The 12458-nt window shown below is 51.2% G+C and overlaps 4 protein-coding genes across 4 annotated transcripts; 2 read left to right on the plus strand and 2 right to left on the minus strand.

Moving 5' to 3' along the window:
* The first annotated feature begins 231 nt into the window (after positions 1-231).
* LOC147223994 (olfactory receptor 6N1-like) lies at positions 232-1227 on the plus strand. Its single transcript, XM_086164937.1, has 2 exons — positions 232-1117; positions 1217-1227. The coding sequence occupies exons 1-2, from the start codon at positions 232-234 to the stop codon at positions 1225-1227; spliced, it is 897 nt and encodes a 298-aa protein (XP_086021063.1).
* Positions 1228-4053: 2826 nt separating this feature from the next.
* On the minus strand, positions 4054-4971 carry LOC147223995 (putative olfactory receptor 1F12P). The gene has a single exon (XM_086164938.1). The coding sequence runs from the start codon at positions 4969-4971 to the stop codon at positions 4054-4056; it is 918 nt and encodes a 305-aa protein (XP_086021064.1).
* Positions 4972-6514: 1543 nt separating this feature from the next.
* Positions 6515-7702, plus strand: LOC147223996 (olfactory receptor 11A1-like). Its single transcript, XM_086164939.1, has one exon. The coding sequence runs from the start codon at positions 6749-6751 to the stop codon at positions 7700-7702; it is 954 nt and encodes a 317-aa protein (XP_086021065.1). The 5' UTR covers positions 6515-6748.
* A 2827-nt stretch (positions 7703-10529) lies between these two features.
* Positions 10530-11471, minus strand: LOC147223997 (olfactory receptor 11A1-like). The gene has a single exon (XM_086164940.1). The coding sequence runs from the start codon at positions 11469-11471 to the stop codon at positions 10530-10532; it is 942 nt and encodes a 313-aa protein (XP_086021066.1).
* Positions 11472-12458: the final 987 nt, after the last annotated feature.

Below are 12458 nucleotides of genomic sequence, written 5' to 3' on the forward strand. Positions count from 1 at the left end.
AAACTTTAACTCCTCTCTCAACCCACTCTTTTTAAAGATGGATGTGTTTGTGGAGCCAGCGAGGCCGAATTCAGAGACACGTTTGGAGGAATGAGGTTGAGGTTCTGCAACGCGAGGACCATCGGAGAGACAGACGGTTTGCCTGAAGGCCTGGCTCTTTGTTTTTAATCTTTTCTGCGCAAATGTCAGAGCATAATGTCAGCTGAACGGAGTTTATCGAGCATCTGAACGATGGCGAACATCACGCAGGTGTCCTATTTCATCCTCACGGCCTACTTCGACACTGGTCCGGCCAGATATTTCCTCTTCCTGTTCGTGATGAGTTTGTACGGTCTGACAGTGATCGCTAACACGGTGCTGATCGTGGTGATCTGCGCCAACAGGAGCCTCCACGAGCCCATGTACATGTTTCTGTGCAGCCTGTTTGTCAACGAGCTGTACGGAAGCACCGGCCTGTTTCCCTTCCTGCTGCTGCAGATCCTCTCTGACGTGCACACCGTGCACGCTCCGCTCTGCTTCCTCCAGATCTTCTGCGTCTATATGTATACATGTACGCAGTTTAGCAACCTGGCTGCCATCTCTTACGACCGATACCTTGCTGTCTGTTTTCCTCTGCAATATCACACGCTTATGACGTCCAGAAAAGTGCTGCTTATAATTGCCGTGTCGTGGTTGTACTCACTGGTAGGCGTCGGTATTCTCATATCTCTGTCCGTGCCGTTGCAGCTGTGCTGGAACAGGATCCCCAAAGTGTACTGTGACAACTACTCAATCGTGAAAATGTCCTGCACGGACACCACAGTCAATAACATCTACGGATTATGTTTGACCGCTTCTGTTTTGTTACTTGTCCTTTTGATTCTTTACTCATACTTGAAAATCCTCCAAGTTTGCGTGTCTGGTCGTAACCATGCGGGACGGAAAGCCCTGAGCACCTGCGTGCCTCACCTGGCCTCCCTCGTCAACTTCTCCTGCGGCGTTTTCTTTGAGGTTCTGCGCAACCGTTTCCAACTGGACGATGCCCCCAACATGCTGCGGATTTTCCTGTCCGTGTACTTCCTCACCTGCTCACCCCTACTAAACCCACTTCTCTACGGCCTGAAACTAAACAAAATACGTACTGCCTGTAAGAACGTTATCCGGCGTCAAATGTAGCTTTCAAATCTATTTCACCTCCTGCGCCACAGGTTGACCCTCTTACGTCTTCGGTGTTCAGTGTGCCGCTGACGTCTCCGGGTGATCCTACCATCGTTCCCTGGGGCTTGTGAACCTTCATCCCCAGGAATGCTGTTCTCTTTCTGCTTGTGTGTTTCTACTTTGTGAACCAAACCGGATCCCCTCGACACCTGGTCTGCGCCCAGAAGTACCTGTGAGGAAGGGCGGCCCCGGTGGAGTCCAGCCCTCAGCGCAGACCGGCACGTGGACCGGTGGCGTGCGCTCTGGGAGCGTCCCCCACAGTGCTCCCCACGGGACCCGGTCCAACACCTTGTCCGGGTCCACAAAACATGTCGACTGGTCGGGTGATCGGTCAATGAGAGCAGATATCACTCTTCAAAAGTGATCTCAAGCACTCAAAGCACCCTGGAGGACCCTGCTAAGGGTCTGGAGGTGGTCCGCTGCTCCGTGACCAGGGCCAAAACCACACTGACCCTCCTAAATCTAGATTCAAACATCCGGCGGAGCCTCCTCCCCGGCACCGGGTAGACCTTTCCGGGGAGGCCGAGGACTGCGATCCCTTATTCCATTTCCAAAGAGGGGTCACCAGCCTGGTCTGCCAGGCCTGAGGCATCAGAGGTGTGTCAGCCACGACATCCAGGGCCTTAAAGAAACTAACTGGGGCCGTGTTTGCACTTCTTAAAATTTATTTTACTCTGAGGTTCCTTTATTCCTTAATCTGAAATAAAGGCCTTAAATCGATTTGCCTGGGACTAGTTTTATTTACGGTAAAAGAGCTCGCTGTTTTCTATACAAGTGCACTCTTACTGCACTTTACTGCATTGAAAGTTGACCATAAATATTGTTGTAATCATATGTGGACATAAAGTAGTTCAGCTAGAAGACACAAGCTGGACTTTGGTTCTGACCTTTTACTTGGAGCAACTTTAAGAACTGGAGCTCTGTGACGACTTTCAGCAACATTCTGGGGGGTTGAAACGACACTGGTTTCTTCCAAAAGATAACAAGACAATATACAAGAGGCACCATTGTGGGGAAAAAAAGAATTTCATGATTTTTTTTTTTTCCATTTGAACAGAAAGTGTCACGTCCCAAATTATTCCGACCCTTTGCCATCTGCCGCCGACTCAGTTTATGGGAAGAGCCAAGGTTTTATCCTGATGCAAACAGTCCAAGGTGTTGGAGAGCATCCTAATTACCCAGGATCCTTGGGAACAGCTGCTTGAATCAACTCAATGTGGGAAGACCTGGTCAGCACACATGAACATTTTGGACCTGAATCCGATGGAGACTCTGGAGGGAGCTAAAGATCAGGGTGACGGCCCAGGAGACCTTCCGGCCCAGGAGACCTTCCGGCCCAGGAGACCTTCCAAAGAGTCGGAGCTCATCACAAAAGATGGCTGCTGTCACGGCCAATATGGGCTTTTTTATTGATCACCGAGGAAGGGAATGAATCATTTTGGACACGCCACTTTTTATTCAATTGTAAATAAAAGTCAAAATTATTTTTTTCCCCTCAATTCTACCTCATGTACATTGTCTTCTCTCTTGGGAGAAGGCTGTGTCTTTTCCAAAAAAAAGACAAAAACATGTTGTTTGAATAGAATAACTTTAATGTCACAGTTGCCAGGGGTACGAGTGGTTTTGGCCTTGACTTTTTGCATATCTTTTGAACCCAGGGTGAACGAAGTTTATGACAGAAGACTTTTAAGCGACCTTTAAAACAGGGCTGATGGCAGCGAGGACCAAAGCGCCTCCACTACTGAAGATCAGCTGTCCTCTCTACATAAATAGTCCTGTATTTTAGGTGTTTACCAGTGTAATGCAAATTCTACAAAATATCATGGCGTCTGAGAAGGTTCTGAGGATCCTTTCATAAGTAAAGATTTAGTCATTGTTTGCGCTGAAGTCCACTTCAGTCATCCGAGCTCCGTTCTCGGAGATCCAAAGGAAGGCATCATCTTGTCTCCTGCCTCTGGAGGCGGTGAGACCCCTTTGCTTTAGGACTGGGGTTCTGGTCCCAGCTTTGTGTGCGGGGCTTCCGTCGCTCCCCGGAGCTCTTTCCATGTCGCCTACCAACATTTAATCATTAAATGTCTCACCACTCACCTGGAAAGGCCGAATTCATGATACATTAGATTCTTCAGCAGCATAAACTGAGTTTATCATTTGATTCGTTCGTTCAGAGTCTATTTGTCTTCTACCCCGGATCGCGCCAATTTAATGTACTCGGTGTATTTTTCACTTTATATTAACAGTGCTGTTATTTCCCCCTCTGTTGAAACTGTTGTTCTACACGTAGCATTTTTCAGATGAGCTGGACATTTGAATATCACAGGAAAAGCAAGAATAATAAAATCAGCTTTTGTATTTTTTTCCCTCCATTTAAAGTATTGTAGGGTTTAAATTGCCAGGAGTTTGTCACATCACCGCTGGTTCTTTGGCGCTTTTATTCCAATCGAGGTGTTACGCTCCCAAACACATTAACATCATGTATTATGTAAAGTGTTCACCCTCACCCATTGCACACAGAACACACACACACACACACACCCCTCTTCTGCTCACACCGAGAACGTTTATTACTTAATTACCCGCCAGGTGTTACATAGAAGACACACTGTGTTCATACATATGCACTAATGAGGTCATTTCTATCCAAATGAACATGTTAAATATGACCCTTCAATGGAAAAGTAGGTCTAAGAAACGAAGGCACTGCCCTTGGTTGCCTCGGTCTAAGTGGTACAAGGGTGGAAAACCAAAGAGTTACAACGACACCACGGTCGTGTGTTCTAGACGGGAGAGGACATTCGCAGTGACACTGCTTCACAGCCTCACGGCCTCCTCGTGCATCCAAACTTTAACCTCGGCGTCTCATCGGAGGAGAAAATGCCTAAAGATCGTGCGTATTTTGGACATGTTGAGTCCGTAAATCACGGGGTTCAGGAAGGGTTGGCAGATGAGGAAGAAGAGGGACAGGAGGAGGCGGAAAGCTTCGGGCACGTGGCTCATGTCGAACCTGCTCTGAATCACCTCCAGGAAACACCCGCAGGAGAAGATGAAGAGGGAGGCCAGGTGGGGGAAGCAGGTGCTGAAGGCCTTCTCCCTGGTCTGCTTGGAGCCAGAGTAGCACACTTGGAGGATCCTCATGTACGTGTAGAGGTTGACGGCGGCCAGGCTGACCAGCACGGTGAAGGTGTAGACGAGTCCGTACACGTTGCTGGCCGTGTTGTTTTCACACGCCAGCTTGACGACAGAGTAGTTGTCACAGTACAGCCTGTGAACGATGTTCCCGCACAGCCGCAGGGAGGCGTTCAATGCGATCATCAGGACGACCGACAGGAAGGGAAAAATCCAGGAGAAAGCAACCAGCGCGAGTACTCTCTGCGCCGTCATCCGTGTGTTGTACTGCAGCGGAAGACATATCGCCAGGTATCTGTCGTAGGACATGGCGGCCAGGTTATAAAACTCCACATTGACGTACGAATACAAACAGAAGATCTGGAGGAAGCAGAGCGGCGCGTGCACGGTGTGCACGTCGCAGAGGATCTGCAGCATCAGGAAGGGCAACAAGCCGGTGCTCCCGTACAGCTCGTTGACAAACAGGCTGCACAGAAACATGTACATGGGCTCGTGGAGGCTCCTGTTGGCGCCGATCACCAGGATCAGCAGGACGTTGGCGCAGATGATCACGAGGTAGAAGCACAGAAGAATCAGGAAAAATAAATACTTCAGAACCCCGATCTCAGTGTAGCCGGATAATGTGAAGTAGGAGACCTGCGAGGAGTTCATGGTGACGACCCTCTCACACAGCGGTCCCATCGTTCGCCGGCGCTCGGTCCGGTCACGTGACCCGCGATGGTCGGACCGCTCGATCCCGACATCCACCCGCTCTGCTCTGCTCACATCAACCTCTGCCCCTCCTTAAGTTTTCTAGTTCCCGGGCGACCGTGACCAGGCCCTGCGTCTGGGGAGCAGCTGACGGGGAGTCGGATGTTTTTTGGTACTCGGAGAAGATGAGCTTCCGCAAAAAGTGATAATGAGCTCTTCGGGGGCCTTTTTCCGACCCGCTCTGATACCCCACGTCCACGGACGTCCGCTCGCTTTTCAACGGCAGCAATGTTTAGGGAAGATATTTTATGGCTGTTCTTTTACACCCGTGTGGTCCTGGGTTGTTCTCGCACCTCCTGGAGTTCAGTTTCACCAGATCAGAGCAATGACTGGCTGCAGTCCTGGTGAGCGCTCGGATTCCAAGCCACCGACACTCTGACCTTTGAAAATGTTCTCCCACCGTCAGGTCACCCTTGAGTCCCAGGAGATGTTGGAGGTGAAGCTACCTCCGGGCGCTCGTGAGATGATCCGGACACGAGGTCACCGACACCTCGATCTCGACCGCCGCTTTCTCAAAGTGGATGTCGGTGCCGCGTTTGTAGACGATTCCTCCGACGTGGCCTTGGGACGTCGTCTTGAAGAGGTGTGACCTCTCGGCGACCTTCACCCTGTCCAACATTCTTAAGATCTTAATGTTGCCTCTGAGTCTGGCTGGTTTGCTGAGAAGGTTTGACCTCAGCGTGTTCAGAGTCCACACAGATGTGAAGCTGTGGTGACCCGCTGAGGTCTGTTCCCTTCTGGGTTGGAATATCAGTGAGGAAAGATCAGCGCGCAGATACCTTCAGGGCTCCAGGTGGTTGCACATCCGTTGGGTTCAGACAGGGTGGAAGACGCGATAATGTATAACTGCAGTTTATCCAGGAGCAGCAGGCTGCCGTCCACCAGGCCGGCGAGGGCTTCAGGGTCTCGCTCAACAACACCGACCAGGAACGTTTGGCTTGGAAGGCGATCGCTCCTCCTCCTGCGGAGCCGAGGCTCTTTTTCCGTTTCGGTCTGATGGTTGCAATTCTGGATTTGATTTGAATTCTTCTGACTCTTTGGATGAAATGTCGAGATGCTTCGGACTCGTCGCTCCGGCCGAGGACCCTCTGTCAGCTTCTGAATAGTTTTGCTTTGCCTGAAGGCATCGACAATGACGTGCGTAATTAAAGTTGAAGTCTGCTGATTATGGAGTCAATTCACGTTCACTTATTAAATCCTAGTGGTCTCCTCTGGGATGGGGTTTGACCCATCCAGAGATCCTGGGTTTGGCTCTGAAACACCTCCAGGTGTCTGCGGACGGATGTAACATTAGACCTTCAGTCTGATGTTTGTCCTGCTTCCTCAACATTTGCAGTTTGTCTCTTCAGGCGGGGATGGAGGACCAACCCTGGATCCAAACTCCAAAGCACACCTGTCAGTCATTTCAGCACGGCTGCAGAATGAATCCAAAGAGAGGATCTTCATCGGTGTGATGGAGTGCACGTTTGCAGGCGGTGACGATGACGACACGGAGTCTCCTGAGGAACATGATTTAAGAGCGCAGGCGAGCTGAGAGGCGCTGCCTGCAGCCAGCGGTCGGTTCTGTTCCTCAGACAGAGCTGGCGGGTCCAGCCTTTATTTCCTCACAGATGCCGGTCATGACTAGAATCACTTTAGACGAGTGGATTTACGCCGGTTTTCTTTAATCCGCATTAAAATGAGTTATCGTATTTTTCCGAGGAAGCCGATGATGAACTCCACTCAGGTTTCATATTTCACGCTCACTGCCTTCTACGACCTCTGGCGCTACAGATACTTAGTGCTGCTGATCCTGCTGTGCTTCTACCTCGTGATCATCTGCACCAACGTCCTGCTGATCCTGGTGATCTGCGCCAACAGGAGCCTCCGCCAGCCCATGTACATGTTCCTGTGCAGCCTGTTGGTCAACGAGCTGTACGGAAGCACCGGCGTGTTTCCCTTCCTGATGCTGCAGATCCTCTCCGACGTGCACACCGTGCGCGCTCCGCTCTGCTTCCTCCAGATCTTCTGTATCTACACCTATGCAAACGTGGAGTTTTGTAACTTAGCCGTCATGTCCTACGACAGATACCTGGCCATCTGCCGTCCTCTGCAGTACAACCTTCAGATGACCCCGAGCAGGATGGCCTTCCTCATCGCACTGGTCTGGTTGTACCCTTTCATTGCCATTCTGGTCTTGATATCCCTGAGCGTTCCTCTGCAGCTGTGTGGGACCGCCATCCACAAGGTCTACTGCGACAATTACTCGGTGGTCAGGCTGGCCTGCTCCGACACCACCGCCAACAACATGTACGGCATCTCCTACACCTTCCTGACCATGTGTGTCGTGACGTCCATCATTTACAGCTACATCAAGATCCTCCGGGTGTGCATTTCTGGATCCAAGCAGGCCAGACAGCGGGCCTTCGGCACGTGCGCGCCTCACCTGGCCTCGCTCGTCAACTTCTCCTGCGGCTGTTTCTTCGAGATCATACAAAACAGATTTAACGTGAAGCGGATCCCGAACGCGTTGCGTGTTTTTCTGTCGTTGTACTGGCTGACGTGCCAGCCGCTCCTCAGCCCCCTGCTGTACGGACTCAACCTGACCAAGATACACCTGCTGTGTAAAAAACTCATCTTCTCCCAAACGTGACTCTCTGTTTTCTGTTTCTCCTTCATTAAATGAATCCAAGCAAACCTGAGCGACGTCCATGAAGTTGTGTGTGGAGCGGCGTCTCTGAGGAGACGGAAGCCGCTGCCGTGTGTTTCTGAGACGAGACTATCTGAGAATCGCAAGCCAACGTTCGGTCTGTAGGATAGACGTGTTTAGACGGTGGAGAGATGTCAGGACAGCAGGAGGAGATGCTGCATCACCCTTCATCTTTTCTTCTATCAGAGTAAGTCAAGTGTGGACCTGCTGTCAGAACCTCCTCACACACTTGTGTCCACCAAGATGGCTGACATGCAGTCACCACCAGAAATGCTCTACGTCACTCTAGGAAAGTGTTGGCAATTTAAACTCACGCAAAGTGGTGCAATCCAATAAATCCAATATACTCATGACTTGATGACATGTTTCTACACATGTAATTATTATTTATCTGTATAAACATACATGTACTAGAACAAGGTGGGTTCATGTATCAGGGTCAGGGTCAGGGTCAGGGTCAGGGTTAGGGTTAGGGTCAGGGTTAGGGTCAGGGTTAGGGTCAGGGTCAGGGTCAGGGTCAGGGTCAGGGTCAGGGTTAACCCAGTTACTGGAATAGAAGCTCAAGGAAATCTGTTCCTCCGGCTCCTTCCTGCAAGCTAACTCCTGTTAGCTCTGTGACCGTGCACGTTTAATACACACTGTAGCCGAGCACCCCCCCCACACACACACACACACACACACGGCCTGAAGTCTTTTAAAACACTTTTATCAAGAAGTGAAGCCAGTTTACTCAAAGGGAATCATGTAAAAGTAACTTGTAAGTAGCAGCCAGTGATCTGAGGAGGAAGCAGGGCCTCCAGCAGGGCCTCCAGCAGGACCTCAAGCAGGACCTCCAGCAGGACCTCCAGCAGGGCCTCAAGCAGGACCTCCAGCAGGACCTCCAGCAGGGCCTCCAGCTGGGCCTCCAGCAGGACCTCCAGCAGGACCTCCAGCAGGGCCTCCAGCTGGTTGGAGGCCCTGCAGCGTTCAGTGTGGTGGCTGGACGTCTGCAAAGCTAAATAAACAGTTGCCCACAGCTGACTGGGGTTCAAGGGCATGAAAACTGTTCTTGCGTTTGTATGAAATAAACTAATGGAGTGAGTTGGAACGGAACAGCATCAAAACATTTGTGGAGACCATTTTAATGCTTGTAAGACATTTGATTTTGGCTAAAAGAGCAAGTTTCAGAAACGACACTGATAGCGTTAGCACACGTCTTAAAAATGATGTCAGATCCTGCAGTGAGTCAAATGTAACATCTAAACCAGCCTCGGTGTCCATGGTGAGAGCAGAGGAGGAAGTGTCTCTGAGGGGACGGTGACGGCCAGTAGAATCAGCTGATCTTCTGGGATCACTGGGTGACTCCTCCACCCGTCCTTCAACCCTGGTGCTTGATGATCTCACCCTCCCTGTGTTCCCCGGAGGTGCTGAGTTGCCATGGAGACCTTGGACACTGTTGCTCTCCCCATCCAGTGTCTCTGGACTTTGGATTTTGGTACAGATGTTTCCTGCGGTGAATCTCACACCCGAACAGGGGCTGGACCTCGGCTCTGGACCTCGGCTCTGGACCTCGGCTCTGGACCTCGGCTCTGGACCTCGGCTCTGCCCTGATGTGGTGGATCCCTGTCGCTCCGGATCCCGTCCAGCTCGGTGATCAAGGTTCTGACCACTTCCTTGATCCGTGCACGTCACATCCAAGGTCCTGGTTGAAAGGGTTGGTGAACTTTATCTTCCACTCAGTATTCTGAGTGGCTGCATGCTGGGCTTTGGGTCGAAGCGCCTCCAGAGCGTCCTCACATCTTCCTATCAGCTGAAAACCTTTCTGGCAGGCTGTCGGCCGCATATGTTGACACCCTTGGTCCAGCTCCTTCCATCTGACATATTTGTAGGCCTCCGGCCGACTCTGGCCGACCTCACTGGCCTGTCGGATTCACTTCTATGGATCATTTATTGCCCCCTCCCATTGTGACCCCCCTCTTTGCCCCGATGTGGATTATTTCATGAGGCCCAGGTGACATCGGGGACCCCCAATGTAGATCCGTGTCAGGTTTCTTCAGAGAGCTCTGGTTGACACAAGCTTTTCAGTCGGATGATGTGGGTCACAGCTCAGACGACAGTGAGAGGCCCTGGTCTGCTGGACAGAACCGAACGGTGGTGAAGGTGAAGACTGAAGACTGAGGACTGAGGACTGAGGACTGAAGACTGAAGACTGAAGACTGAAGACTGAAGACTGCTGCGGCGAGGAAGAAGAGCAAAGATGAGCAGAGAAGTTTACTCCAGGAGGAAGGAGGACTTGTGTTTTCCCCGATCAGCCTATCTCGGGCAGGTCTTCTTATTTGTTTCCTCAAAAGAACCCATCCAAACACTTCCTCCGCTCTCGGGATGGAAGCCGTCTGTGAGGTCACGGCGGTCAGAAGGTGAAGTTCTACGTGCATCTCTTCAGTCTTCCCTCTCAAGTACCTTTAATGAGGCTTTTGTCTGTTCTTCTGGGACAGAAGGGAAGGACGGTGGACACAAAGTCTGAGTAGATGACGTGAAGACACACCGGTGCTGCTGTAGCTTCCAGGCAGGAGTCTCATTATTCACTGTTTACTGAACACGGAAGCAGATGTTAAGCTACTCATATGAATATTAATAATACACTTTATTGCCGTTGGACCCGAACCCGCATCTCCAATCAGCATCTACTTAATGTCGGTGCATCAGTGTGATAAAGCTCTGCTGAGGACCAAACACTCGCTCTCCAGTCCTTCCCATCACAGACCTTCTGAATCGTTTGGTTTATCGCAGTTCATACTTTCCCGTCTCCTGTCTTCCTCTTGTTACAGAGGAGGTCCCGGTAGGTCTTCCGTATCTTGGACATCTGTATTCCGTACATGATGGGGTTCATCAGGGGTTGAATGAGCAGAAAGTAGAGCGACAGAACGATGCGCAGGGCGCCGGGCGTCCGGCTCATGTCGAACCTGCTCTGCAGGATCTCAAAGCTGCAACCGAAGGAGAAGTTCAGGAGAGACACCAGGTGTGGAACGCAGGTGCTGGCAGCTTTCTGCCTGGTCTGAGGACATCCGGCAAAACAAACGCCCAGGATTTTGATGTAGGAGAACAGGATGGGAAACAGAGGAACCGCGACGGTAACAAAAATACCGAAAAGCCCGTAGACGTTGTTGACGGCGGAGTCGTAACAAGCCAGTTTAGCGACCAGGTAGTTGTGACAGTACAGACTGTCGATGAGGTTCCCACAGAAGGGCAGGCGGACGTTCAAAGACAGCGTGATCATAAATTTCAGGAACGAGTAGAACCAGATCAGGAAAACGCAGACCGACGCTCGCTTCTGGGTCATTCGCGTGTGATAACGCAGAGGACAGCAGATGGCCAGGTAGCGGTCGTACGACATGACGGCCAGGTTACAAAACTCCACCTGAGCATAGGTGTAGATACAGAAGATCTGGAGGAAGCAGAGCGGAGCGTGCACGGTGTGCACGTCGGAGAGGATCTGCAGCAGCAGGAAAGGCAACAAGCCGGTGCTTCCGTACAGCTCATTCACAAACAGGCTGCACAGAAACATGTACATGGGCTGGTGGAGGCTCCTGGTCGCGCAGATCACCAGGATCAGCGAGAAGTTCACAACCACAATCAACATGTACAGAAGCAGAGTCAGCAGGAAGCAAAGATATCTCACATTCCCAACACTGAGATAGGCTCCCAGGATGAACTGGGACAAAGTGGAGTTCATCCTTCCTCCTCTCTGAAGACTCAGTCATACATTTGTTATGAAGGTCAGCAGCTGTGAGATGTTTCGCTCTCAGCACATCTCCATCCCAGGCCGAGTCCTCGCCGCCTTCTGTCTCCCTGCAGGTGAACAGAAGCACACTGACGTTCATCCATTCACCAGCTGCTGAGCTGAAGCTCTTTATACCTTTTCCAGGGCTGTTTCCTCCCATCAGGCTGGTCACGTGCAGCTTCTGGTCACCACACCAGATACCAGACTCCAGATACCAGATACCAGATACCAGACTCCAGACTCCAGACTCCAGACTCCAGACTCCAGATACCAGACTCCAGACTCCAGACTCCAGACTCCAGACTCCAGACTCCACCTCAGTTACTGATGACAGAGGATTCATTTTGGAGTTCTTGTTGTGCCGGCAGTCCTCCAGTCTGCGAGTCTGAAGCAGATGATGATGTTCTCCAGAGCAGGTCCAGCAGCAGGTCCCCCCGGGGCCGCTTTGATCTCGACCTCTCAGGAATGGAGACACTCATTAGTTCTCTAAGGCATCTTTTTCTTGTCTGTCCTCCCAGGATGGACACGATAGCGTCACTTATCGTTGTGGGTCGTGGTGACGCCTCTGCAGGCCTGGAACTCAGACATGTTGCTCCTGACCTCACTGAACCATCTTCACCTGAACCGTCCCCCTGATTCAGAGGTCTTTACCTGCAGAGCTTCAGGAAATAGTTGACAGAAAATGCTCAGAACAGGCTTGTGTGCTGTGATGCTGACAGTCTGCGACCCAGTGCAGAACATTTCCTCTGCCGTCTTAGAATCTGCAGACTTTCCCTGCCGGGACCATCGGTCACCAGTCGTTTACGGACGGACAAACATTCGCCACTCGCTCATTCGGGGCAGGTTGAAGCAAATCTAGAGATCGATAATCCTCAAGCTTTTGACCGAGAGGAGTCAGTGACTCCTGAAGCTTCTGAACAGCTTTGCTTGAGTCGGTCA

The sequence above is a fragment of the Fistularia commersonii genome, chromosome 18 (genome assembly GCF_037954325.1).
Source record: "Fistularia commersonii isolate RoL2024-O1a breed Wild chromosome 18, RoL_Fcom_v1.0, whole genome shotgun sequence".
In the NCBI taxonomy this organism is placed as follows: Eukaryota; Metazoa; Chordata; class Actinopteri; order Syngnathiformes; family Fistulariidae; genus Fistularia; species Fistularia commersonii.

Excerpts from the sequence above, each read along its gene's own strand:
- LOC147223997 (XM_086164940.1), bottom strand. The coding sequence starts at position 11,471 with ATGAACTCCACTTTGTCCCAGTTCATCCTGGGAGCCTATCTCAGTGTT.
- LOC147223996 (XM_086164939.1), top strand. The coding sequence starts at position 6,749 with ATGAGTTATCGTATTTTTCCGAGGAAGCCGATGATGAACTCCACTCAG.
- LOC147223995 (XM_086164938.1), bottom strand. The coding sequence starts at position 4,971 with ATGAACTCCTCGCAGGTCTCCTACTTCACATTATCCGGCTACACTGAG.
- LOC147223994 (XM_086164937.1), top strand. The coding sequence starts at position 232 with ATGGCGAACATCACGCAGGTGTCCTATTTCATCCTCACGGCCTACTTC.